Source organism: Chamaea fasciata, unplaced genomic scaffold (genome assembly GCF_029207755.1).
Source record: "Chamaea fasciata isolate MVZ Bird 193981 ecotype frontalis unplaced genomic scaffold, bChaFas1.0.hap1 SCAF_4, whole genome shotgun sequence".
NCBI lineage: Eukaryota > Metazoa > Chordata > Aves > Passeriformes > Sylviidae > Chamaea > Chamaea fasciata.
This window is the reverse complement of record NW_027094089.1, coordinates 3,338,073-3,351,287: the sequence shown is the minus strand read 5'-3', so window position 1 is coordinate 3,351,287 and position 13,215 is coordinate 3,338,073. Positions and strand designations below refer to the sequence as shown.

The window sequence follows — 13,215 nt, the reverse complement described above, 5'->3', positions numbered from 1 at the left end:
AAATATTAAAAAAAAAAACAACCTGGATGGGCTGTGTATTTTATGCCTTTGGGATGCAGAAATCCTGTCCTGCCGGCCCACTTCTCTTAAAGCTGGCTGTAAGAATGAAGAGCACATACCAGACCAGCATTTGAGCTGGACTATCATTTTCATGGAAAACAAATAAAATTTAACAAAGCAGAAACCAGGCTTGTTGTAGACTGTGTGAAAACAGGCTAAAAAAAATCACAGTAGTAATGTAGTTTTCCTTAAAATGCAGTAAGTCAAGCATTGCCATTGGAAGTGAATGGAGACACACTAGAGAAAAAATGATGTGATAGAGGAAACTACCGCACCCAGCAAAATATCCAAAATCAAGCCACTCAATTAATTTAATTTGAGTTTGTCTGTTATGGAATTTTATTTTTTAAATCTTTTTTATGCTGCATCAGAAATCTATTTTCTACAGAGGTGTAAAGGAAAAGATACCACTGAAGACTTTCTCCACACTATATTAATAAAGCAACACAACTGTTTTGGAAGGTCACAGAGCCATATAGCATGGTTTGGGTTGAAAGAGAAGTTTAAAGGTTATGTAGTCCAACCCCCCAGCCATGCCCAGGGACATCTTTCATTGGATCAGGTTGCTCAAAGCCCATCCAAGATGCTTATAGATATTAGATTGCAAGAAAATTCATAATGAAAAAATACAACTGGATTAGAAACAACACGTGTTAAAATCTGGTGCATTTGTTGCTTTGAAAAAAAAAGGTCCCAGACTACTGCCAAATCTGCAATTATACACCACAGCTTTTATTTAATTTTAAGATGCTATCTCATAAAGCCAAAGAACAGTAACCTCTATGCTTAGAGAAATATGGAAATTCCCATTTAGAAATGGCACACTATGAATAGTTGGCTTTGAGGCCTGGCAGGCCTCATGGGATCTCATTCCATTAAAACATCCTTACACATCTCATTCTGTTTCTCTGTCCTGCAGAATCTTATTGTCATATTTTTTTTAGCTTGCTCAAGCTGCAAACCATTTCCTTATGTCTGACAAGATCCCAAAGCCTTTGTTTATAAATAATATAAAAGCCTTGTTTTATACAGCAGATCAGCAAGCTCTGGCAGCTCACATCATCCAAAAATGTGATTTGGCAAAATTGGCAGTACTTTCTTGTGGCAAATAAAGCTTTCCAAGGGTTGGTCTTAAACTAACAATCAGGCAAAAAAGTAAGTCTCAGACTCTTCATTCCTTCTTGCATGCTTGTTACCCTCCCCAGCCTGCACTCCCTCTTGTATATAAACCCACTGGTAAAACAGATAAGGGTGGCATACACCTCCAATGCTATGCTGGCAAAATTCTACACATACCCCCAAAAAACAGCCCAGGCATTAGGGATTCCCACATCACAGTGTAAACCTGAGCCTAAAAAGTCAGTTTCCTGACTTCAGCAATGGCCCCCACTGCTGGGGTGCAGAAACCTCAGAGATAAAGGGGAGTGATGTGCATGTCCCAAACACTGACAGACAGACAGCTGTGGAGCCAGCCAAGGATTGCCAGTAATGACATGATGTAGGAAGGAGCAGGATGTGGCTCAAGAGTTGGGGCAGCACTTTCCTGAGACAAATATCCTTCTTCTGGATCCTGGAGATAAGCACAACACAATACAGCTCAAGTGCAGGAATGGACTATCGAGGAGTCGTCAAAACAACCCAACATCCCCAAAGCCCTCTGACCCAGTTCCAGAATGGTCTAGAAAAATGGACTGTGCATGATTACTCATTTGTATAGAAAGCAAGAAATTTAGATCCAGGGTATGAAAAAAATTAAATAAACATACTCCTCAAGCTGTACATGAACCCCAGGACCCTGGACAGCCCACTGAAGCCAGGACAGGTGATCTCCCTTTTTATCTCACTCCCCCTCTTTAATACATCTCCCTCTTTCTCTTCCCTTCCAACCCACCTCTTTACCCAAAACCCACTGTTGTGGGTGTCCTCCTTACAGAAGGATATCACGAACTACCTTATAACAATTTCCATGCCACGTTGCAATTTACTACTACAATTTTTAAGCTTTTGCAGACTCTCTGACTTTTTTTTTCATTTTGACCATGAGCATCTATGAGCAACTTGGGTGATCTCTTCCCCTTCAGGGTGGGATGTCACATGGGGTCTCTACAGTCACTTAGTGGACTGCATATCCCAAACCAGAAAGAAACCAAATCCCCCTTCTAACAACGTTACATTGTTTTAAAATTCTGTACAAGAGTAAAAACCTAATTCTGGAGAAAGATGCTGCAAGTACAAGCTGTAGCAGAATACACTGCCTGCAGCATCTTCAATCTGTAAACTTTTATTAATTATCCCCGTTAAATGCCTTATGTTTTCCTGGAGATGCTCCAGTTAGTCTGTTGTTAAATGTGAGATGACTAAATATTCATTGGGGTTTTAAATGGTAACAAATTATTTGAGGCTTCATAGAATCATAGAATTATGTACAGTGGAAAAGACCTTCAAGATCATTGAGTGCAATGGCAGTGTGACAGTGGCAGTGACCCCACTGCACCTCTTTACTCCCACTCTGCCCCCTCAGCCCCTCAATTTCAAACACGTGAAGGAATGACAACATCAAACTAACTTTAACATGAGAAGTTTAAAGCCTTGCTGAATGTGGGGGAGACCAATATTAATTACACATTGACTGTTCTTGCTTCCACCAGAAAGGCCCATGTAGTTTAAAAAGTGACAAAATCATTGCATATGTCCAAATACCACACACTGCATTCCTACAACTCCACTAACAGCCTCCTCTTGATCTTACAGGGACCATCAGCAGACCTTTCCTCCAGGTTAACATGGCAGCAGGTAACAGCACACTCTATTGGGTACCAGCAGGAATATGCAACAAGGCTGCACTTGCCTGAAAGATGAAGAGTACCAACAAAATCCACTTTCAAATGAAATGTCTCAGAAATCTCTGCTAGGCATTCAAAAAGGTTATTCACACTGCAGATGCAAAAATTCAGCATAGTTTGTGAAATAAACAGGACTGCCAGAGCAAACTGGCAAAGGTGTCCCCAGAAGAGTTTAGGTTCTGGAAGGTACCGGAAATGGATCTCAAGATGCTTACTAAAGTAAGAATGATCTAAACAGAGCAGAGGAGAATTGGCTTTGCTACTGAAACAACCTAGCGAGCACAGCTCAACAAGCTAATCTTTCTGCCAGAATTGAATACCCTCTGGCTCTACACTGTGATCACAGAAAAAGAATAAAGACATGCCTACTTTAGAAGAGTCTGTGGCTCTCTGCCATATGCCTGATAAACAGTCAAGATGTATGTATGTGTCATTTAGATCTCATGCTGGGAAGAATAATCTCCAAACATGGGTAAAATAAAAGACCTTGACCAAAGAGTAACTAGGCACAAGTTCTCTGCATCTTCTCTAATATTGTAGAGTTACACAGCAAAGGCGGCACATTTTACCAGCCACAAAGCTTTTACAAATTCTATAACTTAAAAAAAGCATGTTATCATCATAGCAGTAATTAAAAACATGTTTTATGTTAGTGTAAGGAAATGTATAGCCTTGAATGATCTGTGTCAGAAAATGGCAAGAACACAACGCTGATTTTTTTTTTTTAATTTATTTTTTTTTTTTTTACAAAAATCAAAACTTAAATTGTTTCATGAGAGAACACACAGCAAAAGAGCAGTTAAATGCATCAACATGACCAAATCAAGAGCCAGGAAAGAAATTACAAACTCCCTTCTCTAGATACAACGAATAGTTTTCAGACAGCTCATCACATTTACCCCCAGCAATCTGTGCAAGGATTAATGTATAATTGGAAGTCAGTGAAAAATAGACAGTTGCTGAGGTCATGAACATGAGTCATGTAGGACTGCAGATATACTGCTCTAAAGCCAGGTCACCTGAATTTTAAGAAAGAAGTTCCTAGCATGGTTCCAGCTGAAACAACATGCACATTATGGATATGAACCATACAACCCATTCCAGGGGAAGAAATGCACCCATAATTGAGGTGTCTTCATTCAGACAGCACAACTGCTCATGACAGCAAAATTAAGCAAGTACTTGATGATAACCCTACATGGAGGGTAAATGATGCTATTGTCATAGATAAACATTTAACTGTCTCAAATCTACAAAGTAGAAACTAAAGCACTGTGTTACCTATATACTGAACAAGTGGGAACAGGCATGTAGATGCTGCAAAATAATACCAACATGTTCAAGATGTAGTCCTAAAGTAGCCGCTAAAGATAAAAGCACTTGTCATTGTGACTTTGGTCTTGGTCACCTAAATGTGGACTGTAAAAAAGTATCTGTTTCCAACATGGGATTCACAGTCCTGACTCTCTCCCTGAAGAAGGCACCTTACCTACTACACAAATGAGTGTACAAACAGAAATAAATTGGTGTCTCATTTTATAGAGCAGTACACACACAAAAAAGGGTACTTTCCCATGGTACAGGGCGTACCCATATGGGATGTTCACTTCACACCTCTGCATCAGTGGACTCAGTGTATAACTCCCACCTCCCAGTGCAGGACAGACTCATCAGAAACAGATATTCTCAGCACCCCTGAAGGTTTTTAAAACTCCCAAAAAATGCTGAGATCATCACTTTCTCTGAGTAGGTAGGACTGTGCAGAGTAAGGATTATGCCTTGTGACAATTTCACTTAAAATAACAAAATAAATACCTTTAGTGTCTTGCAGCAAGAAAAAAAAACTAGATTGTCTCCCCAGTCCAATCACTAAGACAGAATCAAGTTCACACTCGCTGTACAGCCTAATTACCCTTTAAATATGCCATGCCCAGCAGCTTCAGCAGGAGGGAGCAATCTGCAATGCATGTCCCAAAGGACTGAAGTCTGCACTTGGCTCCTGACAGGCTCCAGGAGTTCAGGGGAAGGGCAGAGGCTGCACACTCAGTCTGAAAAGTTCCTGAGCAGCCATGAAAACTGACTTCCACCTTAAAATGTGAAGACACTGATGTATACAGTGGGAAGTGGTGTGTGATAACTTTGACTCTCCATTCCAACGAGTGGGACAGTCTGCACAACTCCCTGGCCTCCCAAGAGGAGCAACCTTAGATCAGAACAGCCTGATGTTTCAGAGGAGAAGGGTGACAGTTGGAATTCCCTGGTCCAGAACAGCTGGAGCACCCAACAGAGGTGCAAGATTTCATGATTTGTGGAGTGGCTGGAAGAACTGTTTCTTGCCAGGCACTGCAAGTTTCTTGCTCACTGAGACCCAAACCCCTGAATGAAATGGAATGAAATGCAGCTATGGGCTAAGTGCCCCACACCTGCATGCCAGGATCAACTGGTCATGTTCAGGCACTTGCAGAAAAAAACCCACAGATCACGAGCTTACATCATGAGCCTGGTCTCCCCTCGCAAAGACACTTCTCCCACCACATCAACACACAGAATTTCAATCCCCCAAGCACAAATGAACCCTTGAACTTTACTGCTGAAATATGTGCAGGTACCCAAAAGCACCTTCTTGCTCCAACAACCCCACATATAAGGTCAGCTGTGTGTACAAGCCACGTGTGTGGTATGCTGCTAACAGGGATGGAAAACAAGGTGCAATACTGTAACATACCAACACCACATCTGTATCCAGTGCTTTAAAACTGGTGGAGTATTTAAAAAAAATCTGTCTAAACAAAAGTGAATGAAGGACAGGTGCACAGCTACAGCATTTACAGATAAAATTAGTCCTCCTCTGAGAAGGAGTAAACATCCTGTGCAACTTGCAACTCATTTCATCTCTGCAAATTGCATGTGCATCTATACACACTCCAGAAACTCCTGTGCAGTTGGGAAATACTGATTTTCCTCATGAAAAGAAGGAAAAACTTGAGGGAGAGCCTTGCACATTAAAACATGCATCCCGTATACAATTTTCACTCTAAACTGGGTCAAAGTCTCAGTGTGTGTAAAAATTATTCTCTTGGCTTACTGAATTTAATGACACTGATGCATCTTACATCTCTGATTTGTTTTTTTCCCCTTCTGAAGCACAAAAACCTCCAAATTCCATGAAAGGAAACAAAAATCATATTTTTTGACATTCTTTGTCTTCATTCTTTTGCTTTTATAAGTATTAAAAATTTTTCTTTCCTCATTAAAACTTCCAATCATAATTCTTTTTTACACAAACTTACTGGTCAGTGTCTTTGAGCTTCCTTAAAACCCCCCTTTCTCATACTGACAGCATTTATAATCCCTACCTCACAAAGATTTCTCCACAAAGAAGGATAATGTCTAACTGTGCAAAGACAGTAACTGACCCTTTTCATTTTCTTTTGCAGAAAGCAAAAGATTTTTCTTTTCATTCTGGTATGATTTTACTCATAACTTAAAAAAAAACCCAAAAACAAACCAAAAACAAAAGCAAAAAAAACCCTACCAAAACCCCCACCAGTTATCTTTTGAGACACAGTTGAATTGCCGAATTCTCCCTAAATGAAAATAACTGCAACCAGCAGAACATTTACAGCTGCTGCCGCCTTGCCATGCAGCTCCAGGGTGTCAGAGTTGTTCAGTGAGAGTTACACATACATCAAGAAGCAAAAAAAAAAAGCCTTGAGAGAGTAAAGAAGTGAAAACAATAGTGAAGAACAGTACATAATCTGAGCAATAAAAATACACTCTTTTTACTTAAAAGAATTCCAACTCCATTGTCTAAAAGGCATAAAAAACAATGCAGTGGACTTTTGATAGAAAGAAAATCTGCCTCACACTAGCTGTTTATAGAGCCACCTTCACAGAAGCAGAAAATGAAAAGGAGGCAGAGTTGTAAAGAGTCCTTTTAAAAGAAGATAGTTTTTTTCTACCTGGTTTGGATGCCCTTCTTCGAATCCTCATTTTAGGTAAGGAAGGCCAAGAGTAATTAAAAGGTGAATCAGAGTCTGAGTCCATTTTTGTGCTAAATAAACAGAGAGCAGATTCCCAAAGTTGCACTTTGTTGTTCTCAATAGCAAGTCAAGCCTAAGAGTAATGTGGAATAAACGAATGGACAAAGAAGGATCAAATTGCCCACTAAACACAGGGGAGGGAGAAGCTGTAAATGTTTGCTCTCTTCAGGCGTCCAGGCATGTAGACAGATCAGGCTGCAAATATTAAAGCAGAAGCAAGAAGGTTAAAGTATGAGAGCTTCGAGCTGAGCTGCTGCATCGTGGTCCAGAGCTATTTAAAAGGTCACTGTGTGCCAATGAATCATTAACTCACCTTTCAATTTTGATGCAAATGAAAACAATAGGAGCCGGTTAAAGGAATGAGAAAATACTTCTCAAAAGCAAATAAACTATTGCAAAGCTTTGTTTCCATGTTAAAAAGTACGGGTTAGAAGATCTCAAATCAAGGTCAGGCAAAATGCTAGAACTAAAGAAGGCAAAGATGAACACCAAGCTATGAGTATGAATCAATCTGCTGGGCTCTATATCACTCCAGAGCAATACCCCTCTTCTCAACATTTATAATTTTGGCAGACCTTAGGATGTTGCAGCTGGAAAAGCAGTGATAACCCACTCAAAATCTGTCACTACCATCTTTCTAGCTCAAATGAGCTTAAAGCTTAAGTGTCATGAAGAAAGATTACACTGTCATTAGAGGAGCATTTTTTTCCAATAATATTTAGTCTGCGCAGTAATTTCTCCTTCACACAGTCACCAAGTTAGACAGTGAATCATCAGGATTTTGTAGAGCTGGCACCTTTACAGCTCTGGTCTAACCTCACTGCAATGCACAATACAGCTAGTGACTAATTTACAACAAATCTTCCATTCTCATACAGTCTCCCTGAACAACTCATAGGCAATTAGTATTCAGTAGGAACTCATTATCCCTTCCCCCAACATCTTTACGCTACACAAACTACATTTTTTTTCAAACAGGCTTATATGTGGCTATACAACACCTAATACAAAAATAACAGGTCCACTGTTTCTTAAACAACTCCAGCAAACATTTCTTTTAGTTACCCCACAATGTATGTGGTTTTGTATTCCACATAAAGGAGGAGAGGGAATGTGGATCAGCTTAAATGTCAGGTTTTGGAAGATGATGACATTTGAGCTTGTTAACATTCCTTACTTCATTTCAATTATTTTTCAGGCTGCTAGGGTCTGCAGTGCTACTTCTGTATTATGTTTCAAGTGATTCTTTGATCCACATTTCAGTCAGAGATAACAATGTATTTGTTGAAGAAAATAATGCAATTCAAATGCAAATTTAATTCAAAACCCGTTAGAAAAATATCCATCATATTTTCAGGGATAAAATAATTATACAAGCCCTTCATAAAGTGCACAAATTATATAAAACACAGTTGAAACACATCATTGTTCTGCCCTTCCCTTAACTGAAGTTCTGCCAGCTTTGTTAGGCCTGAAAAGAATAATTCACCCCAGACGCTGGAAGCCTTAGACTTTCACTTTAAATATTAGACACTCACAGAGACTTTGTTTGATTTATATGTATAATTAACAGCCCCAGGGAATTGCAACAGACAATGGAAAATACAGGGAGGATATAAATCCATGCTTTAAACATCCACTTCAAAATATCTCCACTCCCTGGAATGTCAGGTTCAAATTGCACTGATAAATCCCCCGGGCATATAGGAATGCAGGAGCACTGACTTACTCCTTCCCACCTGCACACCACCCAGGCCACCCGCCTGCCTCCCACCATGGCCATGGTTTGAGAAAAGGCCAGGACAGAGCACATCAAGGAAAACCTTCCCAATAGCTCCAACAGAGAAGATTTCCCCTCTACACAGCAATTTTCCCTACACAAGTGTGCTGTCCGGCTCACTGGATATATTTAATGCCAACCAGAATAAAAGTTTTCATTTCAGACATGCACAAATGGCAGTTTTCCATGGACAAAGGGAAGTTTAAATTTAGAGAGCTGTTTTAAAATCTCACCTTTCAATTTTATCAATTATTCTTTTGTTGTATATTATGAGAAATAGTAAATTTTGCTTATTTCTATGATATCTCCATTTGTGCATCTTTTCTGCAAATCTGGCTTTTTTTACTTGTAGATTCAGCTAAAAAGAACTCACTCTCATTGGTCTTCCTAGACTTCTGTTTAATCCAGGGAGGGGTAAGTAGAGCTGAACAAAACACTCACCATGAGGAAATGCAGCCAATGTATTTAATGGCATTAAAATATTTTACATGCCGAGACATTTACTTTCTTGAATGACCTCTGTACACTGCATAAATGTTTGCACTGCATGCTCAGTTGTTGCCTGTCCTCCCTCCCTTAAACAAGCCATGTTCATTTAACATTCTAACACAAAGGAGTAATTAAGACTGTTAAATAATTTTTCAACAGCAGCCCTATTACATAATTCTCGGAGAATCCAGCAACTAAATTTCTGCAGTAATGACCTGGCACCCTGACCATGCACTCCTGCTGTTTATCATCTCTTTTTTGTCCAAGTTCTTAGGCTTTTCACCTGCACACTGCAACCTCTCCTGAATAGGATCTTGTACAGGAATTTGTCAATCGCACTCTGAAAGTGCAGATAAATTATCAACCTTAACCCCTACTTTTGAAGGGTTAATTGAATATCACTCACATTACTTACTCTGTTTGGGCCTTGTGAAAGGCTTCTTTTTTTTCTTATTTGTAAAACTCCTTTATGCAACCATGAAAGATGTCATGCTGTTCTTTGCCACAAAGAAGGGCTTTGCCCTACAGTCTTTGACTAAAAATATTTTGTTTCTTGCACTTTGTAGGATGATCCAACACACTTTTCACCTGCCACTCCTTTTTCCCAAAGTGGAGGCATTTGCAGGCAGCTACTGCAGAGATCCGGCTGCTTACAAGATAAAAGGTGCTTTTAGCTGGAAAATATTAACCTCACTTCCCACTGAAAAAATATTTTTCATTGTATATACCAAGGTACAGATGTGGAGAAAAAGAACAACGGGGGGGGGGGGGGGGGGGGGGGAGGGTATGTGCCTTATTTAAGGCTAATGCTTTTGACAAATAATGTAATGCCTTAAATTCCTCCAACCAATGCTTACCAAAACACATCCATAAAACCTAAATGTTTTTCAGAGATAGTACAGTGTATTGTCTATTGTCTGACCATTCCTGTGGCCCATGGCAATGCGGAAGGAAGCAAAGGAATGTCACCACATCCGCAGACTCCGTGCAAGAGCACTGCTGCCTCCCTGCACCAGCAGTGAACAGCACCGTGCTACCCAGTGGGTGGGCTGCCTCTTCCCAAAACCACAGCTGGCAGTTCTCTCTCTCAGGCAGGGGACAACCCTGAGCCACCACCCCCTCCCCAGATGGAGAATATGGGATGGAAATTGTGGTCAACGACTCCACAAACAGAGCTGGAGGGGGTCACTTTTGGCACAGGTAGGATGAGAGTTGCCTGGACAAAAGCTCTGCCAAAAATACCCTGTTCACTCTGCTCCAGGAAAAGCCTCCCCCTGATATCAGCAATGAAATTGATTTCCCCCAGCTTGATTCTGTCCTGGGCTCAGCAGAGCCTGGAATCCTTTCCCAAAGTACATCAAAGCATCGGACAAGATAAAACGGTGTAGAAAGAGTTAGGTGATCTCTGTGATCCACAGGCACACATGGCTTCCCTACCTTCTTCACTCCTTTGTTCTTACTAATTAGAGCATATCTTCCCACAGAGAGGATCAGACAATATACCTAGACAAACTATCTGCTTTACCCTATGTTAGACTTAACAAGACTCAGCAAATATGAATTAAAGGCAATTAAAAGGAAAACATGACCAACCAGAAGCCAGCCAGCCCTCTGACTGTAACACTCCATTTGCCCACAACAATGCAATGGCTATGCAGACTGCAGCTGTCAACATCCTCATAGGTCTTGAAGGATTGCTTGTCACAGACATTATTTTTACCATTTCTTTTCTCTACTAAAGACTGGGGTCTTTCTTACACAAGTTTATACAGGAATAGTTAGAAAAGCTTTGCCACATTGCTATTCTCTCCCTCTTCCTTTCCCAAATCGTTGAATCACTGAAGAACAAAGAATCAAGCCCAGATCCTTGAGATCTCAGTCAATATCCTCCTCCACTTGTTCTTTTGATCCTCCCCATTACTAAGTTTCTGATGGGAGATTCAGGCATTTGGTTTAAGGAACTGGCCCATTATTTTCTCATTTTGTAAACAGAGGTCTCCCACAAGTAACACAACAGTTTGGGATTTAAATTGTTCAGCAGTGGATTTCAGATGGTCCAGGCAGGCAGTCACACTCCATAATCACCACAACATTATGGCAATATTAGGAGGATTCCATCTCCCTCTCCAGCACCTTGTGGCAGCCTACCCACACTGCATCACCCAGAGGGGATCAGAGCTGGGAAGGGCAGGGTGCAGGGCAGGGGAAGGAGGAACACAAGAGTTTCTTGCACTGCATGCTTTCCTTGCAAACGGAATCACAGAACCCCAGGATGGGTCAGGACGGGAGGGACCACAATGGTCACCTGGTCCAATCTCCCTGTTCAGGCAGAGTCATCCCAGAGCACATGGCACAGGATTGTGCACAGATGGTTCTTGAGTATCTCCAGTAAGGGAGACTCCTCACCCTCTCTGGTCAACCTGTTCCTGTGCTTGGTCACCCACACAATAAAGAAGTTGTTCCTCATGTACAGGTGGAACTTCCTGTGCATCAGTGTCTGCTCACTGCCTCCTGTCCTATTGCCAGGCACCACTGAGAAGAGCCTGGTCAATTCTCTTGACACCCACTCTCTCATAATTTGTACACGTTAATGAGGTACATGCCTGTTTTCCATGCCTTCAACCCTGATGAAGCCACAGGTTTCAACACAGTGAAGAATCACAAGCATTCAGCATCACAGAGCCTCTTTGTCCCACTACAAGTTTAAAGCAGCAGAATTTGCACCCCCAGAAAAGTGCAGTCCTGAGTGAATTAGGTATCCAAGCTGGCCACAGTCTGGCATGAGATTAAAAGGCCCTGACCCTCAGCCGACAAACCTCTCAGTCACATGTCCCCCTCATGCCCTGTTCTTCACTCTTCCATTCAAACAGCTGTTGACAAAACTCATCCACATTAGGGACCTCTTTCACCCTAACAAGCAGATCTTCCGTAGATCTTGGGTAGACAGATAACAGAAATAATAATGCAAAAAGTAAGGAAACAATACAGTACTAGAAATTTGGGTCAATTTTTCATTGGCTTATTTGAACAATTTTTGGACCCTAGCCAGGAAAGGAACACAGAGCAGCTGCTGCCTTCACAGACACTCTGCTGAGAGCAGCAGAGCACCCTATCCATCCCCAAAAACACTGTTCTAAAACTCAACAAGTTTACGGAAACATTCTGCAATCATGGCAGGCTGCAGGAAAAGCAGAGGCAATTCGTGTGCAGTGCTTTCTGGATTGCTTTAAGATGGACTGCCAGTCCAAGAGTTTTTATGCTTAACTGCACTTACTTCCAGATGGATCTATCTTTTTATCATTCCCAGACAAGGCATATGGAATCACTGTTTTGCAGCAAACCATCAAGACTAAGAGAAGACCATGCCATCTAAATTTCTATTGACTTTCTTACTATTCCAATGTCCTGGAGTGACTTTCCTCCCAAATTTGCCCTAAACCAGGACACCCCAGCAGATCCATTTCTAGTTGTAATGTGAATTACTAAGTTAATTGTTAAGGCTACTTTTTTAATGCTTTCTTTGAAAGCAGGGTGACAACTACACTTAGAACACCTGTAACAAGAATAACACTGCTATAAATGATAAAAATATGATGTTTGTGATATTCAATGAATGACACATTGAGTATCATCACATCTCTCCTACAAAGAGATTTTAGCCTTAGGTATCTTTTTTGGAAAACTGTTATTAAGTGGTGGTACTTCAGGCTTGTTTCTTTGAGAAACTAAAAAATAATGTACCATCACAAATTTAAAAGAAACATCTTTGCACAAACTGTACTAGTACTCCAAGATCCTTGGAAAATATTCACCAGACTGGGATATAGAAGGGTTTAATATTTTTACAAAACTTAGGTAGGAACACGACCTGTGCCTAAAGCTCCAAAGAGCCCATGGGCACACACACTGGATCATCTTGGGTTTTGTCTCACTCTTCATGTTGCCCACTCCACTCACATACTGTTAGGATTTCATAGCATTCCTCCAGCTCAGACCTTCC

The 13,215-nt window shown here is 40.9% G+C and overlaps 1 protein-coding gene across 3 annotated transcripts in view; it reads right to left on the bottom strand.

Annotated features, from left to right (window-relative positions):
• ARHGEF28 (Rho guanine nucleotide exchange factor 28) overlaps nucleotides 1–13,215 on the bottom strand; it is a 122,778-nt gene that overhangs the window by 55,698 nt on the left and 53,865 nt on the right. The window contains exon 1 of one of the 3 annotated variants that reach the window (XM_066180735.1): nucleotides 6,866–7,003. The exons of the other annotated variants lie outside the window; for them this stretch is intronic. Coding sequence (XP_066036832.1) covers nucleotides 6,866–6,950 — 85 coding nt within the window. The 5' untranslated portion in view covers nucleotides 6,951–7,003. Of the gene's footprint in view, nucleotides 1–6,865; nucleotides 7,004–13,215 lie in introns of those variants that run through there. 3 annotated transcript variants of the gene reach the window in all.